This window comes from Sylvia atricapilla, chromosome Z (assembly GCF_009819655.1).
Source record: "Sylvia atricapilla isolate bSylAtr1 chromosome Z, bSylAtr1.pri, whole genome shotgun sequence".
Lineage (NCBI taxonomy): Eukaryota > Metazoa > Chordata > Aves > Passeriformes > Sylviidae > Sylvia > Sylvia atricapilla.
The window spans coordinates 68917615-68942295 of NC_089174.1; the positions used below are offsets into that span (position 1 = coordinate 68917615).

Here is a 24681-nt window from a genome sequence, read left to right on the forward strand (position 1 = left end):
TATTGTTACAAACACAATACAGCATGAAGAAAATGAAAGAGGTTATATAAGATGCAAGGTTTATGATTCTTGTGTGGAAACAAGATGCCTTTTTTCTCACTTTTTAAATGCTAAAGTAACCTTTATACTGTAGAAAAAGCCATTTATTTTCTCTTGGTCAGCTACTCCATTCCACAGTCTTAAGTACAGGAAATTTACAAAATCCACAAAGGGTTTTTGATGCCATTTTATGTTTATTGTGATTCAGGGTATTAACTTCAAACAGTACTGATCCAGAATATATGTGCAAGTATTTAAGCTAGTGGATGAGCCTCTGCAAGCTGGCAGGCTTTAAACTACCCTCGGGGAAAAAAAAAAAAAAAAACCAAAAAAAAACAGTGGCCATGGCTTTGCAAAACAGTTTAAGAAAACACAAGTATTAAGGATGTCTCTAAATTATGACCCTTACCAACGCAGGTATGTCAAGACCATGATGTGTGGGAAGGTGTGCACTGTGCAGCGTCAACATCCCCAGCAAGAGCTGCCAGTCCCTGAAAAACAGTGACTTTTGCCCCTGGTAGCAACTGGACACTTGTCGAGTATTATTAGGGCAATGTTTCTTAAAATGCAAACTGTAAACAATCAGAAAGTTCAATAAACAACAGCAAGCTTCTCACAGACTTTCATATTGTAAATGAAAAAAAAAAAGGAATAAAATGTAAGAATACAGATTAACAGATATTTACAGAATAAAGTCTGATTTTTATCTGGATATAAATCAAAACTGCTATAGTAAGACTATGGATAACACTCCTTGGATTTTTTATTCCTTCCCCAAAAACACCAGTTATCTGTTTAATTTTTAAAGTTTGAGAAATACTACGCTGAAGGATAAAAAGATTTTCTGGGAAGATCTATAAAAGAACCTCTCAGGAGAAATTAAATTTGCTAGCCTTTTTGGCTAGAATAGCCAAATAGCTTACAGCTTTCAATAAAAAAGTAATTATAGAAAACAGATGTTTTTGTTGAATCTATCACTGTACTTTGTAAAACTGAAATATAAATGCAAGAAATCATTGTTAACTGTGTCTATTCCCCACCATTATTAATGCTTTGCTATTCAAATCTGTTTGATTAATCCAAACAAATCTTAATTGCTTAATAAAGAAATGAATTCAGCATTGTGTGACTTAACAGACTAAGGACCAGCAGATACTCAACCAGCAACAAGAATGTTAAATATACATACAAACTCTTGCAGGAATATTTAAAGCTGATTCCAACTGTTGGGAGTTTTCTAGGCAGAACAATTTAAAGTACTAGAAGGTCTAAAAATAGCAGCTGCAAATTAACCCATGATATTCAACAGTTATGTAAATTTAACTGTTCATCTAGAATTTCATAAAAGGGCAAGAAGTCAATGGACTATGTCTAACAGATTTCAATTTCTAGCAGTACCTTTATGCACAGATCCATGTGAAACCACACTGCTCGTGGACAGGACACACTTATGAACTAGGATGACAAGTCAAAATTTGAAAAAGCTTTGAAACAGAACAGCTCACATGTTCACAAACAGTTCTTCTAAGGTGAGCATAGGGGGGAATATCCTTTCTGTGTACAGTATGAATGAGGAGTACAGTGTTTGTGATTGTGGCTTTTAACACACAGCACAGCTGAATAAAAAATGTAAGCAGTGCTTATTAGTAAACTGCTAGCATTACCACAAAAAACAGGGCATTAAATGCTTTTTTAGTCAGTTTTGCCTTCCTAAGTGCAGTATTTAAGCCAAAGCTATCTCTGTACTTTTGAAAACCTTGTTTTTACTTTCTTAGATTTGTTAACAAGAGTCAGAAGTTAACCATTAAAATGAGCAGGAACACCAGAAACAAACTGCAAATTCACCTTTCACCACACAGCACAAAAATCATGGTCACAGCTTCATATTTAATGTGGAATCACTTTAAGTATACAATATTTCAAAATATCCAGAAACTGGTTAGGAGCGAAAAGCCAGTAGAACAAAAATACAGAAAATCTAAAATACATCTTTGACCTTTTTAATTCTATATTTTAGGGTCACATTCCTGAATAGACAAGTTTGCCTTATGAGGAAAGAAACTTTGGTATGGAGTTGAAATAGCCACATGAATAGCACCTGTAGCTTTCAAAATAAATAGTAATGGCTAACTAGACATGATGGCAGCAAGATATCCCCTAGAACAAGCATATGCTTGGAGCTATGCATGAAGGCTGAACGAAACAAAGAAATGAGTAATTTTTTTAAGTAACTGCAAAGCATTTCTGCTTTTTGTATTTCTAATTATTCAGAAAGCTTTCCTACAATGAGAAAGCTTTACTTTTATATGCTAACCCCCTATAATCACTCCCTTGAAAATTGCACTCTGATGCTCACAGAACACTATTATTAAGTGTTTTTCTTTTTAAGTCTTTAGATTCCCTCTGTTTTTCTAAAATATTGTATTTTTATTCTATAGGCCCACACTGGTTAGCAATAGATACTGGGAACAGAAACATCCCCCCTGCTCCAATAGTTGCTTATTAAAAAGGTCAAAGATAAATTCGACCTTGAAATGGAACAGAATTTGGGCTTTTCTTAATAAACTGTATCAGAAATAACAATTATCTTTGTCACATGTGATACTCTCCTACAGCCATCAATAATGTAGCTACCGGAATGTTAGTCTATGTTAATCTGTATTTTATGAGTTTGCAACAAAGCATAATACATTTTACAGAGTAAGTGAAACTTCAGTTTCCAGTGTGTAATGAATTTTAGTAGTTTAATAAATTTTAACTTTTATTTGTGTATTCCACTGTAGTGCTGTGACAACAAATCACACCTGTGTACCAGAGCATACATCAACAGTATGATGTAACTTTACTTACACCACTGCTATATTTAGATTTTTAAAAGAGACATAAGCATACACTATGGCCACAGCAAATAATTTTCTGGGTTTTTTTCTTTGATAACCTTCACTTTTTAAGTAATACTTCACTTTTAAAATCTGAATTATTGAAAAAAATCACAGAAAGTTTATACAGGAACAGATACAAGGAATAACCTCACAGGCACTGATATGACAAACATTTATTTTAAGGGCTGAGAGGCGACATTAATACCATATTGACAAAGTTGACTGAAAAGAATGACTAACTTTGTCTAAATGGAAAATGCCCACCTTTACTTGCTGAGAGAAGAAATTCAGAAAGTTGTTTTTTGGCCTTGCTATGTCACAAAGTCAATCATACAAAGACCTATGCATTTAACCTAAGAGAGTAGTTTTAGAAGCCCTTCTATTAAAAAAAAAACCCATCATGCAAATCTTTGATCAATTATGCAGTGGCTTTAAAACTGTTGCAAGACCATACTGTATATATTAGCTTTTATACTGCTAATGCACAACTAACAGCAAACTCGATTAGATTAACACAAATTTGTCTTAATTACACCGTTATATCACACTAAAGAGACAAATGCCACAAGATTGGCAGAAACATTTACTTCCAAGCACTCAAATGGCAGGACAATTATGTGTTGTCACCCCTTCACATTTAGAAAAAACCATGATCCTGCAGTCTCACTTTACAAAAAAAGAAAAAAACCCTTCTTTAAAATATTAATTGGGAGGAGAACAGTTCTACTACCTAACACAAAGTAACTCATACAACTAGTGTCAAAGGCAAACAAAATATTTCTAAATAAAAGGTCAAAATACACATAGCAACTGAAGCACAAATGCTGGATTAAATACAGTCAAGATAGGAAGACAATGCACTTGTTAATAAAAAAAAAAAAAAAAAAAAAAAAAAAAGAAGAAAATATACTAAATTAGCAACACATTTAAAGAAAATGCAATGAGGGAAAACTATTTTTTTCTATAACAAGTTTCCATTTGCAGTCTTTCCATCCATAATTTGTCTGGTACAGCACATCCAATTAAAATATTCAGAATCTCACAGAAGAGCTAGGTTGTTCTCTTCCACATCTAATTCAGAAGCTGGTTTTGGATGTTTTAAACAGACATCATTATGAATGAAGTAAAAGCAAGGCAACAAATGGACTTTTCATTACCATCAATATTAGCAATAATGACAAACACTTTTAGAAGTTATCATAATCCTTTTTGTCCTTCTTTCCCTCTGCTTCAAATCCATCAACCCCATCACTGTCCCTTCTCCTTTTACGATTATTATGGATGTTGAAGCGTTGATTCATCTGTGGTAATGGATCCATTCCTAGAACTTTGTGTATCTGACGGAATGCAAGGAGTCTCAGCGCAAACTAGAAAAACAGTAAAGAAAAGTTACTTTTGTTACAAACAAATGTCCATTTTGAGCACTTTGTCAAACAATTAGGGAAGAACATCAGTGATATTACCCTTAGCCCTAATGATCCCATTTTTCTGTCCCCCAACAAAGTCAACAAAATAAAACGTGTGTGTCACATTTGCTGCTTCTGTAAGTGCAGCATCTTAGTTTAATGTACATGCGTTTGGGCTTCTGGGCTTGCACTGAAGCAGCCAAGGCTTGCATGTGTCACGTTAGGTGACAAGTGATCAGACATCATTAGCAAAGGCATCAAATGAAGAGGCAGTAACCTCTTAAACTGCAAGCATAAATGATCATTACTGTCATACGAATCTTACACAGATGTATTTATAAAATTTCCAATTCAGTAATGTACTGCTGTAGAGTAAGCCTGTTTGCAGATCTGGATATATAGACAGAGACAAGAATGCTACAAACTGCTCAGGAAAATAGATTTATTTCAGTGCAATAATGAACATCCTCTCCTGTGATACCTTCAATGCCTGGCCTTAGACTGGTAAGATCTGACTAAAAATTCATGTCCAATATAAAGCTCCATTTGAAAAAAAAACCAAAACCAAAACAAAACCATCCATCACATTTAGTTACTTCACGCCTACATTCCCTTACCTGTGCACTTGAAGTAATATCCTCTCGTTGCTGATCTGTCATTACAGCAAGTGTATCAAAAGGATCTTTTTCACAAGGGTCCAGAAGGCCAGGACCACCTACAATAATCAGGCTAATTAGTAGCACATCCTTACCTTATTACAAGCAAAATTACAGATTAGTTATGTGTAAGTATACATAAAAGGCAACTTGCCTTTCAGGATGATTCCCGAAGATATGCACTCAAAAACTCTTCTCAGTGCATCTCCAGGACTCTGTGGTCCAGTAGCGCTGCTAATTGCTTTTTCCACAAGCAACTCCATAGCCTAGACCAACAACAGGAGGATTCAGCCAAATTAGAAGATGGACTAAGAATAAAGTTGATACTGTTCCTCAGCAGAGAATTTTGAATCCTGAATTTTGAAAAACATTATACAATGTAGAACACTTTCAGTTAAAATGGAAAGAAACCCCAGTTATTTTATAAAGATGAATAAAAAGAAAGATGGTGTCAGATTAACAGTGAGTACTGATACTGGGAGCTGGTCACTGGTGGTGTCCCCCAGAGGTCAGTGTTGGGCCCAGTCCTGTTTATTGATGATCTGGATGAGGGAATTGAGACCACCCTCAGCCAATCTGCAGATGGCACAAGCTGGGTGGGTGTGTGGATCTGCTGGAGGGCAGGAAGGCTCTGCAGAAGGACCAGGACAGGCTGGACCCATGGGCTGAGGCCAGTTGTGTGAGGCTCAGCCAGACCAAGTGCTGGGTCTGTCCCTGGGCCAAAACAACTCCAGGCTGGGACTGGAGTTTCCAGAATGGCTGGAAAGCTGCAGAGTGGGAAAGGGCCCAGGGGTGCTGGTCAACAGCAGCTGAACATGAGCCTGGGTGTGCCCAGGTGGCCAAGAAGGCCAAGGACATCCTGAATGTATCAGCAATGGTGTGGCCCAGGAGAGGGCAGTGACTGCCCCTCTGTACTGGGCACTGGTGAGGCCACACCTCAAATCCTGGGTTCAGTTCTGGGCCACTTATTACAGGAAAGACACTGAGGTGCTCCAGAGAAGGGCAACAGAACTGCAGAAGCATATGGAGCACAAATTTCTGTTAAGAACTGCTGAGGGAGCTGGTGGTGTTTATCCTGGAGAAAAGGAGGCTCAGGGGTGACCTTATTGTTCTGTATAACCATCTGAGAGGAGGGTGCAGCGAGGTGGGGGGTGGTCTCTTCTCCCACAGAAGTTGTAATGGGACAAGAGGAAACGGCCTCAAGTTGCATCAGGCAAGGTTTAGATTGGATATTTGGTAAAAAAAAAAATTGATCAAAAGTGTTGTAAAGCATTGGACAGGGTGCCCAGGGAGTGGGAGTTACTATCCCTGGAAGTGTTCACAAAATATGTGGATATGGCAATTAAGGACAGGTTTTGGTGGTGCAGGTTAACAACTGGACTTTAAGATGTTCAAGGTGTTTTCCAACCTGAACATTCAGTGATTCTATGATGGGCTTCTTCTCATCACAAGTTGTTCAGTAATTTTGTAGAAATTTATAGTAGTAGCCTACATATGCAGTAGGAAACTCATCCAGCCATTTTTGAGAGTATGAAACACTCTGGGACACTCGATGCTACCAGCCACAGGAATACATTACATAATGTATACCTAATGAAACAGGATGCTACAAAAAAATAGAAATATACGTTTCTGTGCTCTTGTAGAAAAAGCTAACATCAAAAATTTAATGTTCTTAAAATGCTTAATATCTTCACTAGTCCTTCCGTCTAGCAAAACTGAAGCTCACAGCAATTTTTCTCCTGGTTATCAACCAACACTAACTCGGATGTTAAACAAGTGTAAAAAAAACTATGATAAATATGCTTTCTGAAATGTATACATTGTTTGATGTTAGTTAAAATGGTTTAAACCATTAGCTGTGTTTTAAGTACTAGTGTGTTTTCTGTGACTATTTCCACTGTTCATTTTTATTAGACACTATTTTTTTCCAGAAGAATCTACAATATTAGTAAAAGAAAGGACTAACTTCTCCTAGATCTCTTTCCCAGAATTAGATAGATATTTCACTGCTACCGCTTTGGCAAGTTTAATTCTCAAGCAATGATTCTTGGTAGGTTTTTGGAGGCATGTGTTGTTTGGGCCTTGTCCTCCCCACCACATTTACGGTTGTTCAAATGCTACCTTTTGTTCTTCCTTCTACAGTATAAATATTTATTCTGATGTCTGCAAGTAACTACAGGGCTGATCACTAAGGGTGCCCCTTCCTTTCTATTTTAACTCCATTTAACTAACAGATTTCAATTCTTGAGCATGTTATTTCCACACTCCCGCTGCATCAGTCAGGATTTGGCAACAGCAATTTAGATGTTTTCAAGTAGGAAGCAAAGTGCACCAGTAAAGAAAAAAAAAAAAAAAAAAAAAAAAAAGGCAGATCTTGGATTTGCATTTATTTAAATCTAGTTCTTTTGGATTCTCATACAATACACTGAGGTCTATAACTCAGTCTTAGGAAAATGTGAATTATGTGTTCTGGTGTTTATGTGCACAAAAGGCTGGAATTCAAATTCTAATAATGCGTAGGAACCTGACAAAATTCTTCTAATTTAGTTTTTACTTTAAGGCACAGGAAATGTCACTACTGTGAACACTCAGGCTCCCTATTAACTTCTATTTTTACAACTACTTATGTTTTTATTAAAAAAGCTCTGTCATCTCTTTAATTTGTAAAAGGTTTCTAGTATAGAGGGTAGGAGAATGGAGTAATACAATTTTTGGGATACAGACAATCTATGAAATTCCATCCGTACGGGCTGAAATCACCACTTTCATTTTGTCATCGCTTTTTATTTATTTACAGGCCAAAAGAACAGCTGAGATCAGTTCAGTGCTGATCCATCTCACTGAGAATGGATAAGGTACCAGGAACAAGTCAGGAATCACTCTTGGAGAGAACTGAGATACAGCAAGGTCTAACACACTGCTTCACATTTCCCTTCTGGATGTGCCTTGGAACACACATAATGTGAGAATTAAGAAGCCACATTCCTTTTTCATCACCCATATCCCCACTCTGTGTTGCAATAGTTGTAAGGATACTTTTCTGCAAGTACGCCAAGGTTCATTCTTCGGCAACTCAGTATCATAGTGATATTAAGAGAGCACTTTCTAGCATCTTTTAAGCTGTATTTGTTTAGTGTACTGTCCATGAAATGAAGTACTGAAACTGGCACTATTTTTTTTCCCTTTAAATATTAAAAAACCCTAGAGATTACTACTCCAATTCCTTTCCAGAAGCAATAAATATTATTAGAAGTAATTTATAAAACTGTCTGCAAACTTAGTAGAGATGTAAAACATTTCTCATCTAAACTAAGTCAACTGTTCAAAGCAATGTTATTGCTCTTCCTGTCAAAACTGAGAAGGAAGCAGTGAAGTGCAACTGGATTTGGTCTGCAAAACACAACAGTCATAGCTAGGTTTACTTCCACATGATACATGTGTCAGGTATTTGTTTCAGACTAACTTTGTCCAATCCACAGATTGCACATCTGTTAATATTTGGATCATTTGTAAGGTAGTCACTACAAAAGGAATGCTCCAAGAACACTCAACTGAATTAAGAAAGGTGGCTTGATATAACCCAGAGATTTAAGTGACAGTGACTAAAATATGATGATGATACAACCACAGACTGTACTGAAGTACTGTGGTATTTCACCTTGTGAAAGAGACATAATAATCATAAGAATTACTGTGATTTTCTCTTTCGAGTTCTTTCTGTTATCACAGAACTATCTGGGCACAACCAAAACTATTTTAAATAAGTTTTAGCAAACTCCAGGGAATTCAGAGTAGGTGGTTAAAAACTGTTTTATACAAAGTAAAGGAAAAAAAAAGCTAAAACCTAAGATATGAATCTATCCATGAAGAATAGGAAAAAACCAAGAAATTTTTTTTTAAAAAAATCATAACTTCCAGCTTCAAATGAAAAAACTCAGAGAACTGTATTTTAAGAGGGATTCTGGAGAATTTGTTAGCAAAAAATCCCCAACAAAACCCTATCTTATGTGTTCAAAAGGTCTGAATTTAAAAATTGTATTAATGCTTCCTTATAATTTCCTCATAGTAATGTATTTATTAAGAAGACTCATCAAAAAAAACCCCATTACTTACCCAGCTTGGAAAATCAGACCAAGTAGGAACCCGCTGACAGAGGTCACGAAGAATACGTATGATAATCACACAGGACTGCAGACCATTAGCTCTAGCCTTGAGAGCAATACAAAATCAAATTAATTAACCCCTGCACCGATAGCAAACAGGACTTGTTGAAAGACTAAAACACCACTGTTCAATGGAAGCTCAGATACAAGATTGAAACAAATCATTCTACAATTTTATTCCGTGAGCTGCCATTCACAGCAGTATTTTATACAGGGTTAGTAATTTAAGGTGGTAAAAGTCAAAGTGCACAGGTTATACAAGAATAACATTTCTTGATCCCCTATACACTTTGACCTATGTTCATTTGAAACAATAAATACAATATCTTTCTATAGTAGCAATAAAAAGGATAAAGTAAAGAACTAAGAAATAGGTATAGAGACTGAAAGGTCAAGGGAATCTGTTTGGTTTCTTTATCGTGCCTTTGCCAGAATGCAAAGTCACTAAACCAAACAGTTGCTTCTCACCTTTCATTCCCTACACTTAATGCACTTAAAGAAATAGGAAAAAAAGTCTTAAATCTAAACACAAAGCTTTAAACACATATTCCATTATTTAAAGTGAAGTTACTCTGCAGCCTTATGGAATACATAACAAATATACAACGAATGATCACCCCAAGCGAGTCAAGCTTTCAGCATCGCCTTCTCAATGACCGGAAAAAAAAATGACGTCAAATGAGTAATAACTGCATAAAGCAGCTCCTCCACACTCAACCTTCTACAGTTAAATTTAGGGACCAGAAAAATATTAAGTATTATTAGCATGAACAACGCTGAGTGTTTTCACACAGTTAAACATTCATATTGCAACTGAACTAATCTCTCATAAGGCTACAAGAAGAAAGTAAAATGATGTTCCGAACCTGGAACCACTTAGCGTGGCGTAGAGCAGCCAGAGCGTCAAGGCATTTTTGCCTGTCCAAGACGTCCGGTGGGTCTTTCACCATACCCGAGGTTACATCTAAAATGGATTGAATTGGCAAAATGCAGTGAGGAATGGGTGTTTGACCAGGTGAGCAAGACACTTCCTTAAATAGCTTCAATGTCACACATGCCATTTAAAGTTTAAACCCTTGAATGAGAAATGCAAATGTTCAGCAGTAGTTGCTCAATTAGGATTAGGGCATCAACCCAGTAGGAAGATCAAGAGCATAATGTACTTCAGCTCTGAAGTTATTTTCAACTGCATTGCTGATTATGCAATGCACAGTACTTCTTGGTTTCAGCTAACACTGGAAAAACACATACCCCCTAAAATTAAATACCGAAGGAAGGATGGTTGGACACAGTGCACCAGCACAGAGAACACAAGACAGAAGGAACACAAAAATCCACTTTAACCAAGTAGAAGCATTCAAACTTAGTTTCTTTTAAATATTAATTGTCACGTGTTATTTGGGTCTATTCTTAAAAGAAAAATTAAATACAACAAATCTTAAAAGCATTTAACGTTTAGAAATGATGTTATTTTTATCACACCTTAAGCTTGGAATTACTTTACTTTAAAAACCTGACTAAAGGAATGTGACGGGTTCTTCAATATTACAGAGTTCCATGTTTTCTAGTACCTTCTCTCTTAGCCATATAAATAAAATTCCTCAGCCCATAATATATGTGTTCCAGCAACACTTAGGATGCAAGGAAGGATCTGAAAAGGGACTGCTTTGCATAAGACTAACAAAGATAAGGAAAAGAAAGGAATAGTCTAAAAAACAAAGTAAAATGTCTGAAAGACAGAAAAATCATAGCAGATATTGCCTATTTAAATGTTCAGAAAATAATTTAATTACCAAGCTGACTGCTTTGCTACCAAAAATGAAGAGACCACAGAATTGGTTTAATCAGTGAAACTGGAATCACTAAATAATGTGAAATGGTACCCTCGAGTTACCTGAAAACTATATGGATATAATCAGATCACTGATCACCATTAGAAGTTCCTTTTTCACTCATTCTGAAAATGGCTATGGTGACTAGTCATAACGTATGTTGCTAGCATAACTGGTGATACACCAGATAAGATGAAACAAAAAGCCCTCACTCAACTGCACACATTTCACAGGAGCTGGCTGTTTGGAACAGTACAGTTTACTCCTCCAAGATTTACATTTAAGTTAAGCCAGGGAATAAAATAAAATAAAAAATAATGAGACTCATGAAACACGCCTGCAACAAAAAGCTTTTAGGAATGTTGCAGAAATTGGGCTTTGAAACCACAGATGTAAAATAGTAGGATTCTTTAGTATATAGAGCTAAAAGGCCATAAATTAACATGGTGGTATAACTTTGCAATAGAGCAACTAAATTTAATGTGAAGTACTACAGATTTAAGCATTTTAATAGGATAGTCCCATTGCTCTGCACAGGGATAAAAAGGTGAAGACTTTGTAAGAGTAAAGTTGAGAAGAACATAGATAACTTCTCACACAGATATTGCTACTTACAGACTATATATTAAAGTGGAAAAATTAAAATCTTCATTAACAATGCAATTACAAAGCAAATGAAGATGTTTAAAGTGATATTTCTTTTAAAATGAAATAAAAAACCCAAGACAAAACAAACAAACAACAACAAAAAAAAACAACAAAAAAAATCCCCTCCAAACCTACAAAAGAGGGATGCCAGCTAAAGCTAAGTGATGAAAGGAGTACAACCCAGATATATTAGACAAGGAGTACATCCTGAGAAAATCCACCTCAGGAAAAAGTGTCAAAGTAAGGCTGAGAAATGAAAAATGCAAATACATGCTGTTAAGCCAATAGCCTAATCAGTCAATTGTTTACTTTCTCCTAAAACTAATAAGCAAACAGGTGAGACTGTCCAAACTTTTAACACACTAATTCATTAAATAATTTGAAACTTCTACATCTGAAAACTTTCAACGTGTTAAATAGTTTTACTGACAAGAATTGCAATTTAAATGTACAGGAAAGAATCTTAGTGCTGGAAATGTTGATCTAAAATGGGTTAGTAATAGCTGTCATAAGAATACCCTTGGAACTTAAAAAGACTCTGCAAGTCAGAAGTTGCCAAGGCATGTACTACACCGAGAAAATATTGACTGAAAAAATAAATCAAAGGAACTCCTGTAATATTTATTCTGTGGATTTTTGCATATGTTTCACATTTCAGGATTAACCCCTTAAAGACTGTGTAACTAAAATCAGATTCCTAACATACCACCCTACTAAACTAAGACAAAACTGAATTAATTTACAAAACACAGGCATGATTTCTGACCCTGTATAACTTATTACTAGCCTAAACATAAGGGGTTAATCTTCAGTTAGACGTGCTGTGTCCACACTACCTCTTCATTAAAAGTTAACAGTTATGTCAATTTAGGTAAGTTTTATTATGTAAAATACATTTTATCCAGTCAACTATTGTAAGACTAGTGTGAACACTGCTTCATACTAGGAGAGAGACAAAGACGAAAAGAAAAAAAAGATAAACAAACAAACAAAAAAAACTAAACACAAAGTAACAGCAGATGCTAGGACTATGCATCCAAACCCCTCCTTTATAAAGCATGGCAGGTGTGACACTGAGCTTTAGAAAACCTTGGTCAAAAATCCTTCCGATGTCTTGGCAGCAACCCCTGACAGGAATCAAGTCCCTCTGCTAGAAGGCTTTGGACCGGGGCTGTGAGCTAAGGATAAAAAAGACACACGCACACACATAGAGGTGTTTTTAAGTATATACACTTTGTTTGATGAAGGAAGACTCCACAGCTGGGTTAGAGCTCTTCAAATGTATCAGATTCAGTCAACTGTCAAACGCACAATACTGTAAGGAACAGTAGCTATGCGGTTAACAATTTCATTTCACTGTTTTGTGGGTTGTTTTTAGCCTTTTACGTAATAACACATCAAGCATGATTCTACTCCATGTGCAAGACTCAAGTTGCATCTTTACTCCAACTGGTTTTTCCGGTAAAGCCTTCCTTAACACCTGAACTAGCTCCCCAAGCAGGCTAGGGAAAATGAAAACCTTAAACCAGTGTAAGACACAGAGCATGAGAAGCTGCAGTAAGAAAAACACAAACACATACTGTTACTCTGCAGCAAATAAACAGCAGTCTTCAGAATAAGGAACTTCATTGCTGCAATAATTGGCAATTCAGTCTTCTATTTGGTCCAGTTTCAAAAGTGAACTTTTCTGCACATCCATTTTATACTGCTCAGTGTCTTGAAGAGAAATCTAACTTGATTTTATTTGCCTAGAGGCAGTACTGCATTCAGCAGTGAGTAAACTCATAAAGATAATTTAACTCAAGTGTGGGTCAGACAAAAATACAGATTTGTTTCCTTTTGGTGGCGTAACTTAGGGGAATGATGGTAGTAATTTGAAATTTGTTTTATTTTTTGTCCACATCATAGAATTTTGGGCCAGAAACCATTTAGTTAAAATTTAGTATTGTAGCAGGAATCAATACTGCACTTTTGCACAGTACATCAAGAAATAAACATGGTGTTTAAGGTTAATTTCATTAAATGGTTAGTCTAATTTAATAATAAAATGCATTCTTTATAAACTTAAATAATATAGAAAGTTGGAATCAGCCCAGAGTCATGTTACACTCAGATTGTCCAAAACCAAGTAAAATTGGTTGGGTCTGACAGTACACATACAAAGCCTTTAAAACTAGGAATAATATGCACAGCTTAAAACAAAAGCACTCTAAGACTCTTTGGAAGTCATCCAAACCACAGAATGCATGTTGAAAATTTTTCTTTCTGATTATGTAGGATGACTTTGTTAACATAGCTTGCTTATAAATGCACTAGTCACAGCTACAGGACACTTAGTAATGCAATATAAAAACCTCAAGTGTTTTAGAGGACATGTAGTGATGAGATGAAATATAAAAAAACCCTCTGTGGCTTATAGAAATACGTATATACACAAGCACATGTATACATACACACATACAATTTCTTTCAACCTGCATATGAGAAGTGTTTAAACAGCCTCAGATTTCCTATTTGTAGGTTCACTGTCAAACACCAGAACCTTGTTTGCTATGATCTCTTTCAACTATGAAAATACAGGATTAAAAGGAAACAAAAGTTAATTTTATCTGACCCATAAATAAAAGGAACCAATGTACTGCAGACATTATCATGCTTGTTGGCTTAAAAGCTTTTGGAGCTTTGAAAGTGTTACAGAACAGACCCTAAAGCAACACTGCTGGCACCAGAGAAACTGGACTTCAGAAAGATAAATTGATTCCCAAGCTCCACCTTCTGCTTCAGTTCAACGACAAAGCCATTTCTTATTGTACTAGTTGGGTTTGCCAGTTGGATAGAAGAGTGATTGTAGTACTAGGAGCCTAAATATACTCAAAAAGCACTCAAGACCAAAAAGCAACCTCAGAGAGCTGGAAAAAATCGCATCATCATCTTTTAAAGTTAGAAGCACTGTTACTGTCAAAGTACTGTAAAAGTGCATTTTAAGTGGCACTATTCAGAATGTCTAAGTGATGGTAATACTGACCCAGTTCAAACCCAAAAAACCTGTGATTTGGTTTTCTAAATCCATACAATCTTTCTCTTAAGGCAAGACTGCTCTAGAAAGCCAGTTTGTAGCCACTTGCTATAAAATACTTAGTTTTCCACATAATTTTAAAAGAGGGAGAAAAAAATCAAGTTTGTACCTTTTCCAGAAAGCTGAGGTTGGACATAAAGTTAAAAAATTTTAAAAATTAAATAAAAGCATCATATACACATTTATTTTAACCAACTGTTCTCTACTGAGCCTGGTTGTTGAAAAACAAAGTTTCAATCAAATGCATGTGCCAGCATGTTGCCTTCCAGGACCTTAGTGCCATCTTAAGCAGAATAGATAAAGATAAAAAAACAGGTAAGAAAAAAGTAACATCTTTAACAACTTCCCAACCTCCATCCCTCATGTTCTCTTCCCGAATGACTGGAGATGTCAGTGTGATTGTAACTTGCATTTTGGGTTCCACACACGAATTTAAAATTATTGCTGCTTCTGGGACTGCACACTTGATATCATATTTCTCTGGACTTATCACCTAAATATTGAGAAACAGAAATTTCTATTAGCATGTGGCCATTAAAAATATGAGAAAAAGGATTCCAACATATTCTTTTTTCAACAGAAAGATAGAAACACAATATAATTATATGAAACAGGTAGCTGCATAGTCAAAGAAACCACAGTATACATTATAAATTTATGTGGACTTGCATACTGCTTCTAAATTATTCACGAAAATTCACAACCAAGCAGTCAGAATAATACAACTGTCCAGAAAGGAAACTAATATAAATTACATAACAAGAATCTCAAAGGTGTTTAAGATAAAGAAAAGCCTCAGAGCCAATTAAAATGTCAGCAGGTTGTTTCTCACTGGAACACTGAACCTTTGAAAAGCAAAGAAGCAGAGGTTATTTTTCAATCTCACAGTTACAAAATGGGTATTGCTAGCTACATCCTGTACTTTGGTGTCACAACATGCTAAGAAAAAAGGGCAAGATAAGCATCAGGGAAAAAAAGTAAGAGTAACCAATGAAACGTTTGTTTTGAATGGCTTTTTGCAACTTTATTTAATAATTCTAAATAGCCCCCAAAAGGAAGCAGTAGGCACCTCTTCTACACACATGGACAAGTGAACTTTTCCATGAAGACAGACGAAAATGTCCATTTGTTAAATTTACTTCTGTTCTGTTACTTCAAACAAGAGCAAACCTAAGACTTTTCCATTAATCTGATCCTGCTAAGGCTTCTATCGAGCCAGTGATTCTGTCAAGCATTTTACTAGGTTGCCCTGAAATACTAATGCTGTGACAAGCACTCTACAGTGACAGGCTTTGTTCAGCAGAGAGCAGAGACTTTATACTTTCTTGTGGAAATACTACAAAGGGTTTGTATTTCACTGAATGGTCTAAGACGGCATGTTTACTTTTTTAAAGGTCCAAATTATAAAAAACCCCACACTACACTTAGCTGGCTGATTGTAAACTATAAAGCACTGACACATACAAATAGGAAACAAGATATAAGTGCCAAAGACTGGTATTAATAGAGAACTTTGACCCTGAGGCAGCAGGCATGCTGTAACATGTAATGCGTTTTAATTATCTCTATTGCTACTTATAACTGATTAATGCTCTTTCTTGGGTTCATTTCTATTTCCCAAATAAATGAAATCTATTAAATGGTGATTGATACTACACTGCTAGAGCACACACTAGTATGGACACAAAATAGAGGAAGCAGAACATGCAGCAGTCCCTGAATTCAAAAGAAGACATTCAGAAAATGGAAAAAAACTGAATCTGAGGTTATGTCATGTTGGAGCACAGTGAGTCCTGCAGACATTTAACCTGAGGATGGATTTTCATAGTACTTTTACAAAAATTCAAACCCCAAAAATCTTAAATTCTACTTACTGCAAGTTGCTTAGGGAGACTTTCAGCAATACGACTGAGTAATGTCTTGGAGGGCTTCTCAGCACACAACAAAACCAGATTGACATTTCGGTCTCCACGAAGTAGCAAACCTTTAGCCAAAACGCCCACCCGCAAAACGCCTTTCAAAGCTCTGCAAATTATAGTTAGAAGTTGTATTTAAAATAATAACATAAAAATCATAAAAATAATCCTGAAGATAGAAAAGTGAAATAAAATAGTATTCCACATCTTTCTCTGACTTCAAAATATTGCATCAAAGCCCAAAGAGATGAGATCCTGGAAACACTGATAACAGAGAGTAGTGGTTTCATGCTCACCAAATTCTGTTTGCCAAATTTAGTGTAGTGGTTTGACTGTCTACTCTCTTTTCCCTCCGGGAGATAGGATTAGGAGGAAAAGGCAACACAGGCTCAACTTAAGGGAAACAGATTTATTAACATACACTAAAAGAACGAAGAAAAAAATTTAAAAATTTTGAAACTTCCAAACACTTCTCCTCTACAAGCTGTTCACTTTTTCACAAACAACCTAGTGAGATACAAACTATGACTTTCAGTCAGTTTCAACCCTTTAAACGTAATCTTTCATCACCTTGGGGGAGAAGTCTATCTAGAGTCCCATGGAGACATTTGCCACAAGAAAAAACAGTCTGGTGGCTCCCAAATGTCACAAATCTACAACCACTCAGAATTTTGCAGATCGTGCAATCCCACCCATTAGCAGCCTTTTTCCTGGCTACTCATGGGCTTTTCAGCATATGTGGAGTACCATTTAAGAATGCTTCTTCTAGTATAAAACAAGGATTCTCTTCTTCTATCTCTAAAATTGTCTCTATCTCAAAAGAAATAGAGACCTCCCTTTACCCCAGGAGCCAAGGACCTCAAATCACTTTCTTCCTAAAATTATCTTCGTCTCAAAAGCTGATACCTCCAATTACCCCAAGACTGGGGGTGGGGGGGCTTACTTTGTTCAAAATTCTCAATCAAATCTCAATTATATCTGTCCAAATGTTTTGACTAGAACTTCATTCTCCCAGCATTATAATATTTAAGAAATAGTCCATGATCTCCATGATCACCAGAGAAGTCAAATCAAAAATGTCCACTTCCTCAATCCCTTCTTCCAATCAATCTTTATCAGCTCTTCTGCTGACTTTGTCTTATGCTGTCTCTCTATGTTTAAATCACTCTCCATAGAGGAGAGAAGGGTTAATGTCTTTGCCCAGAGTCTTTCTTTCTCTCAAGCTGGCTCCTGGTGTTGAACTTCAAAGCCGCACTGGTGATAGGGGATGGGAGGTGGAAGCATGCTGAAGAGAAGTGGCCCTCTCCCATCCCCTGGTCAGATCCAAACTGGACTCAAACCTGGAACTGCTCCCTGGGGCCCAGGGGAAAGATTCTCTCCTCCCCTGGGCCAGTGGAACTGGCAGCCAAAGTCAGGACACAGCCCAGCTAAGGCACAGCCCAGCCAGCCATCCCTGGCACAGCGCCTGCACTGCCGAGCTGCAGCCTCCCCTCCCCACCCCCTGTCGGCAGCTGAGGGGGAGGAGGGGACACAGTGGCCCAGTGGCCCCCCGGAGGCCCAGCCCAAACCGCCTGGGGGTGGCAGGGCCTGGAGACCAGGCTCCCACTGTTTGTGATGTTACCTCCTAGCCAGTCGGAAGAGAAAGGACGAGTCACCTGGGATCCTCTGATTTTAAGCCTGTGTTTTCCAGAGGCATAACTAACTCTTTAATTGGTCAACTAAGCTGTAAACATCTGCTATAACTTCTCTAGGAAAAAATACCATGCATCCATGCTAAACTACTACATAGAGTAAGAAAGAACAATAAAATCCTTAAAAAGTAATTTAAAAAATACCTGTCTTTACTGCCATCCTTTTTGTCATCTCCTTCTTTGTTCTTGCTTTTTTCATGATCAGTCATGCTGTCAGAAACCAGCTTCAAAGCACGCTCAGTAATAGAAACAATTTTTTGGACTGCCTGAAGTTCCTCCTCAGTTGGATATATAGCAGCATGCTTGGTCATCACGTAGCGGTCATCAGAGGAGTCAGGGCGGCGCAGAGGCTGAACAGACAAAGAAGTGTACTTCTGAAACTTGTGTGCACTTCCAAGTTCACAAATGAGACAAAATGACCAAAACCCAAATATGTGGCTAATGAACAGAATATTCAAACCTCACATCACTGAAATGTAACAAAACATGAAGCCTCTTCAACAGTCTACCCTGTCACAATCAATCACGTCTGAAAAGACATGAAACGTATCAAAATTAAACTAAGGCCAAATCTCATGATCAGAGGAACTTCCTCAACATTAGTATCTTTTTCCTTCCTGTCAATTGTGAAATACTTGGATATTGCTGCAAAATAAAGTATCCATTATTACTTTTGTACAATCACAGGATTGTACAGAATGTACACGATTGTACAGGATGACCTCAGAAGGTCATCTAGTCCAATCTTCTGTGTAAAACATGGTCAGCTTTAAGACCACATCATGTTGCTCAGGGCTTTATGCTGGTTTTTGAAAACCTCCAAAGATGGTGGCTGCACAACGTGTAGGAAAAAAGATGATTTCCTGTATTCAGTCTAAACCTCTTTTGTCTTGGCTTAAGCTGGATATATCTCACTCTCTCATGGCTGTAAAAAGCTTGGGTCCATATCCTTTACAAAGCGCAGCTATAAGAAGGCTATTATGTCCCACTGAAGCTCCCACCTCCCTAGGCTGAACAATCCCAAGATGCCTCAGTCTCCCCTCACAGGGCAAGTGTTCCAGACTCCTGACCATCCAGATAGCTCCACACTGAGCCCATTATGGTTTATGTATCTTCTAATGGAAGGCCCAAAATAAAATGTAGTATTGCAGTTAGGGTTTAATGAAAGCTGATCACTTCCCTTCATCTACAACTGTGCTTCTTTTGCTAAAGCCCAGGTTGCTGCTGGCCCTCCTGCCAGGGCACACTGCTGACTCATACACAGACTGCTGTTTGCCAGGATCTCCAGAATCCTTTCAGCAGAACTGCTACCCAGCCTCTATCAATGCAAGGGGTTCTTCTGATCTGAGCGCAGCATTAGGCATTTGTACTGGCAGAATTCTGTGATGTTCCATTCCTGCAGCCTGCCTAGGTATCTCTGGATGGTGGCCTTGCCCTCAAAGGCATCAGCTACTCTCCCCACCCCAAAATTATTCAGGTTCATGCCAGCTGCAAATCTCAGCAGTGCACACTTACTCCATCACCTTTCAGATCACTGATAAGGTGCTTGTACGTCTAATGACAGGATCAACCCATGCAATACTGCCCTCCATACTGCTAGAATATGATGCACCACTAAGCATTATTCTCCAAGACTGATGACCCAGCCACTTTTTATCCATACATTTGTCCACAATTAGGTAAATAATGTTATATAATGCAAACAAATAAAATAAAAGGTAGAAAAATCCAGTATGACTAGCATTTCATAAGAAGCAATATTTAAAGCATTCTCTTGTCATTTTGCTGGACTTATTTTGGAAGACTAGTCCACCTACATCATTTCATTAGCATATAATTCTTTCTTCTCTTTTCCAAAACCTTTATTAAGAAACACTGGAGACAAGTGAAGTAGCACTGAATAATTTATAATTCTTAACTGTGCCTCCTGGTAAGAATGGTTTAATTTTTTCTCAAGTTTAGAAACTCACAGCTGGTCCTTGGGGTTGAGGAGGCATTCCAGGTCTAACACCCAGCAGACCTAGAGGTCCTGGAGGGCCATGAGGATATCCTCCATCTGGTACTCTGCGACGGTCATCCCAGTGATGTTGCTCTTCCTCCATTCTCCTCCAGTACATGTCCTCTTCATATCGCCTGAAGTGCATCAACCAAAGTGTTCTCTTTATACAGCAGTTAATACCTGACACTGCTGTAGAAAGATTCTTCTCTGTCTTCAACAACTTTTAGTAGTCATAAGCGAATACCAATGAACAGACAGTAACTAGCATGAATTATTATTGTACAAGTAAGTCTGCATTTATTCTAAAGTAATTACACTAACTCTGCTTTTCACAGAGGGATTGAATAGTAGCAAACAAAAATCCCAGCGAGAGAACGACAATTTAAAACTAGACAGTACAGAGTTCGCCAAAGTATTTAAAGTAAGTAACTATGGAGTTTAGTTTCAGACAATCTGACAGCAGCTTTGTCACATTCATTCATGAAACATAATGCATTACCTCATTTCCATCCGCCAGCGTTCCTCCTCTTCTCGCCTTCTCCAGTATTCTTCTTTCTGCATCTGTTTCCTCATCTTCTCTTCTTGAATTTTTCTTGCTCGAATACTGGGCTTTACTTCTACTTGTAAGTCTGGGTTTACTTTTTTCTAGATCAGAAAAGTAGTTAATTAAATGTTGCTTTCCTGTTCTCATCTCAAGGTTATGGAGTTGTTCTGACATATTTAACACACACTGCTCATCTACAATAAAACCAAAGGGAGTAAAATGCAGTTTTAGAACTGCACAAATGCACTTATCATTAAAAAGTCTGCAGCACAAAGAGTGTGTGCCATTTATCCTACCAAAATCAACTGAGCAATATTATTTTATACTCTCTAAACTTCATGGTAAGCAACATAAAGAACCTATTGTTGCTTGTATCAGTTGTACTACAAGCAACATTTGAAACAATTAAAAAAACTTCAACTAAAATAAAATTTCACAGTTTGTATTATTCTTTAAAGACTATACTGCCTATGAAACGTGTTTTTTAATACGCTGTTTACTCAGAGTGCCTGCTTTTATCTAGTCTTTAAACCTGAGAACAGGTGACCAGATCAGTTAGCTGGTTGATTTTAACGGAGAAGCATTAGCATTTTTACCTTGTACTGAAGTCTGTGCCGCCGCCCTTTCAAATGCATCTCCTTGGCATTAGGGTCATTAAAACTGCATTCACAGAGTTTACAGTGAAAGCGGATCACCTTTCCTTCATCATTCCTTACCTGAAAATAAAGTTGTAACATATTTTGTTTTGTTTTTATAAAGCTGATATAAAATTTAATTATCTATTAATCTAATTATCCAGTGATACTGGATAATATCTACCTGTCCCAAAACACGCTAAGAAGTTCACACAATAACTAAAAGAAGCCAAAGTAGAAAAGAACCTTCAATTCTGACACCATCGTGCTTGTTTAATGAGCAAGGAAAAAGGTCCTTCCACTCCAAAGAGTGCATAGCTGTAAATTCAAACCTGAACATAGTGAGCTAATAAATCGTACTACAAATTGTGAGCTAATAAATTGCATAATGCAAAATTTGCATCAGACTGGATCCACCTATTTCATATCAACTACATGAAGCAAAAAAACTCCATGCACAACACAAAAATGTAAACATACGTACAAGCCTTTGCAGGTTCAATGCCTTGTCATTCTTATCTTCACACAGAACCCAGGGATTTACTGATAGTCAACCTCATATTGATCTCTGGGAAGGCAATGGAGCAGCTAATCCTGGAAACTATTTCCAGGTACAATGAGGGCAAGAAAACCATTGGGAGCAGTCAAGACTGTCCATGTGGACTTCATTAAACCTTGGATACAATCTCACCACAATATCGTCCTACACAAGGTGTTAATGCACAGGCTGGATAAACATACAGTGAGGTGGACTGAAAGCTGTCTGAACACCCTGGCCAAGGGTGGTGATCAGCAGAATGAAGCCCAGTTGGAGGCCAGGAGCCAGAAATGCACGCCCAAGATCAATACAGTCCTGTAACATCTTCAGTAATGCTCTAGCTGAGGAGCAGAATGTACCCCCAGCCAGTCTGCTGACGACACAAAACTAAGAGGAATGGCTGATATGCCAAAGGGCTGGATTGACATCCAGAGGGACGTCAACTGTCTCATCTACGGAAGATGAGGCTGAGGGGGATCATATCAGTGAATATAAATATCTGGAGGAAGTGTGCAAAGAGGACAGAGCCAGACTTTTTCACTGGTGCCCAGTGCCAGGACCAGAGACAATTAGCATCAACTGAAAAACGGCTGAACATCAGAACACTGTTTTATTGTGACCGACTGTGATGTCACACAACTGCTCAGGGAACTTACATAGTCTCCATTCTTTGACATTCTCAAAAACCATTTGGACATGGTCCTGGGTGACTGGCTATGGACAGCCCTTCTTAAGCAAGATGACTGAACCAGATGACCTAAAGAGGTCCCTGCCAACCTCAACCACTCTATGATTATACTTCACTAAAACAGTTAACAAATAATACACATTTTCATATTAATACCTCCTCCACATAGTCATGACCCACTGGCTGGACATCACTTTGCAAGGCAGCAAGAGTTGTGGGAGTCACTGATTCAGCTGCTGCATCAGGTTTTACTTCCTGTGTTTGTACTGTGGCAGCAGGAGGTGTTTTAACACTTTCAGCTGATTTCATTTCTTCCATTTTACTTCCTGTTGTCTGAAGCTTATTGCCACCTAGAAATCAAAAAAAGTTAAATTATTATCCTTCATAAAATGAGAATGTGATTAAACATAATATGGAAATTGAAGATTTTATTTGCAAACACTAAAATCTGGGAAAAGAACTATAGGCCTTTTAAAATCTATCGGATTTTAAAATCAACAGAAATTTAATACATATTTTCAATATAATTAAATATTTTAACAGTAAGTTTAACAACCTTCAGGTTACTCAAACATTGAAGTTATTTATTCCAACAAGAAAAACTTCTGCTTTACAAAGTAACCATTTCTGTTATTTGTTTTCCTGCTTTTTCAAGAGACAGACTGAAGGGGAGAACAACTCAGAAAACTTATTTTAATAATCTCTTTTTTTGTTATTTTGTAAATTTATATAAAAAAAAAGTATCCAAAACTTTATTATGTTTGCACTAGTAAAGGCAGTATGCACCTAATGTTGCATCTGTATAGGTCTCTCCTTGAAAAGAAGGATAGTTTATTGTGGAACAGCTGTTTCCCATCTCTATTATGTTCAGTTCAAAGCTTCCATGGTTAGTTTTCCACTGTAAATAGGATGTTTCTGTTGCCCATCAGAAACTGCCAATCTATTGCAGGTGCATTAACAGCCCAGGCTGTGAACTGAAATTAGAAGTATACACTACAACACTCCAGCAGTTACTACATAAGAAACCGAAGGTGGGAGGCTTCTTATGAAGATGGGAAAAGTATTCAAGAGGGACTAGGTGGAGACAACTGGGCAGAAAACACCTTTAATTTTGAAGCAAAATTTTATGGACATTCTCACCTATCCGTAATTCCCTTAAACACAGAGGAATAACTCATGCATGGAGTTACCTAAATATATTTGTGTCTGCTGCACTAATTCTTAAAAAATATTCACAGAATAGGTTAGGTTTCAAAATAAAGACTGACTTCTGTACTTGCCAACAAAGTTTATTTTCGGTGTAGATATTTTCTTTACAGCTATATTAGCAGCAGTTGAAGATGTTTTGTTGTTGGATGCAGTGTTAAGTGGTGTGTTTGCCGTGGGAGTAAGAATTTTCACTGCAGAGGATGCAACAGAGGAGTTCACTGTACTGCTGCTAGTTGCTATATTTGAAGCAGAGGCAGTCGGTTTGGAAGCAGATGTGGACGTTGAGGAAGTAGCTTGGGTAACCACATTTGGTTCAGTTGAAGGAATGGGTTTGCCAAGTTTTGTATGCAACTTTACTACCTGTAAGTAGGAAGAGAAATTCATAACATGATCTCCCTGAGAAAGCTATAAAAACAACGTATCATAAGTAAAAAAAAAAAAAAAAAAAAAAAAAAAAAAAAATCAACATTAAAAACCGGTACAAATAAAAAGATAGCTATATTTTTTATACAATAAGTGGTCTTGGGAAAGAAAAAAGATGGACGTGTAACGTGTAAAAGCTCTTGTCATCTGTAACAAGGAAATAGGCACTTGGTATTTCACATTGCTTAGTTGCATCAGAAATTCAGGCATTTACTCCCACAGCTGTTTTAGATCAGAATAGAAACACAAGAAGATTGTAACTCAGGACAGCTCAAGAATACATTTTGCTCCTAGTGTTTCAATGTTTCTGTTTTGTTGCCTGGCCACTTTTTA

At 37.2% G+C, this 24681-nt stretch overlaps 1 protein-coding gene across 4 annotated transcripts in view; it reads right to left on the bottom strand.

The window, feature by feature from the left end:
• Positions 1–213: 213 nt before the first annotated feature.
• The window catches only part of ZFR (zinc finger RNA binding protein), a 48557-nt gene continuing 24089 nt past the window's right edge, over positions 214–24681 (bottom strand). The window contains exons 8-20 of one of the 4 annotated variants that reach the window (XM_066339001.1): positions 23997–24285; positions 22873–23066; positions 21452–21571; positions 20811–20956; positions 20283–20445; positions 18457–18662; positions 16580–16730; positions 15057–15198; positions 10016–10113; positions 9100–9195; positions 5138–5249; positions 4945–5042; positions 214–4288 (exon numbers count right to left, since the gene is read on the bottom strand). In XM_066339001.1, the coding sequence (XP_066195098.1) occupies positions 4109–4288; positions 4945–5042; positions 5138–5249; positions 9100–9195; positions 10016–10113; positions 15057–15198; positions 16580–16730; positions 18457–18662; positions 20283–20445; positions 20811–20956; positions 21452–21571; positions 22873–23066; positions 23997–24285 (1995 nt within the window). In that variant the 3' untranslated portion in view covers positions 214–4108. Of the gene's footprint in view, positions 4289–4944; positions 5043–5137; positions 5250–7356; positions 7932–9099; positions 9196–10015; positions 10114–15056; positions 15199–16579; positions 16731–18456; positions 18663–20282; positions 20446–20810; positions 20957–21451; positions 21572–22872; positions 23067–23984; positions 24286–24681 lie in introns of those variants that run through there. The other 3 variants (XM_066339000.1, XM_066339002.1, XR_010745769.1) reach the window with 3 other exon arrangements.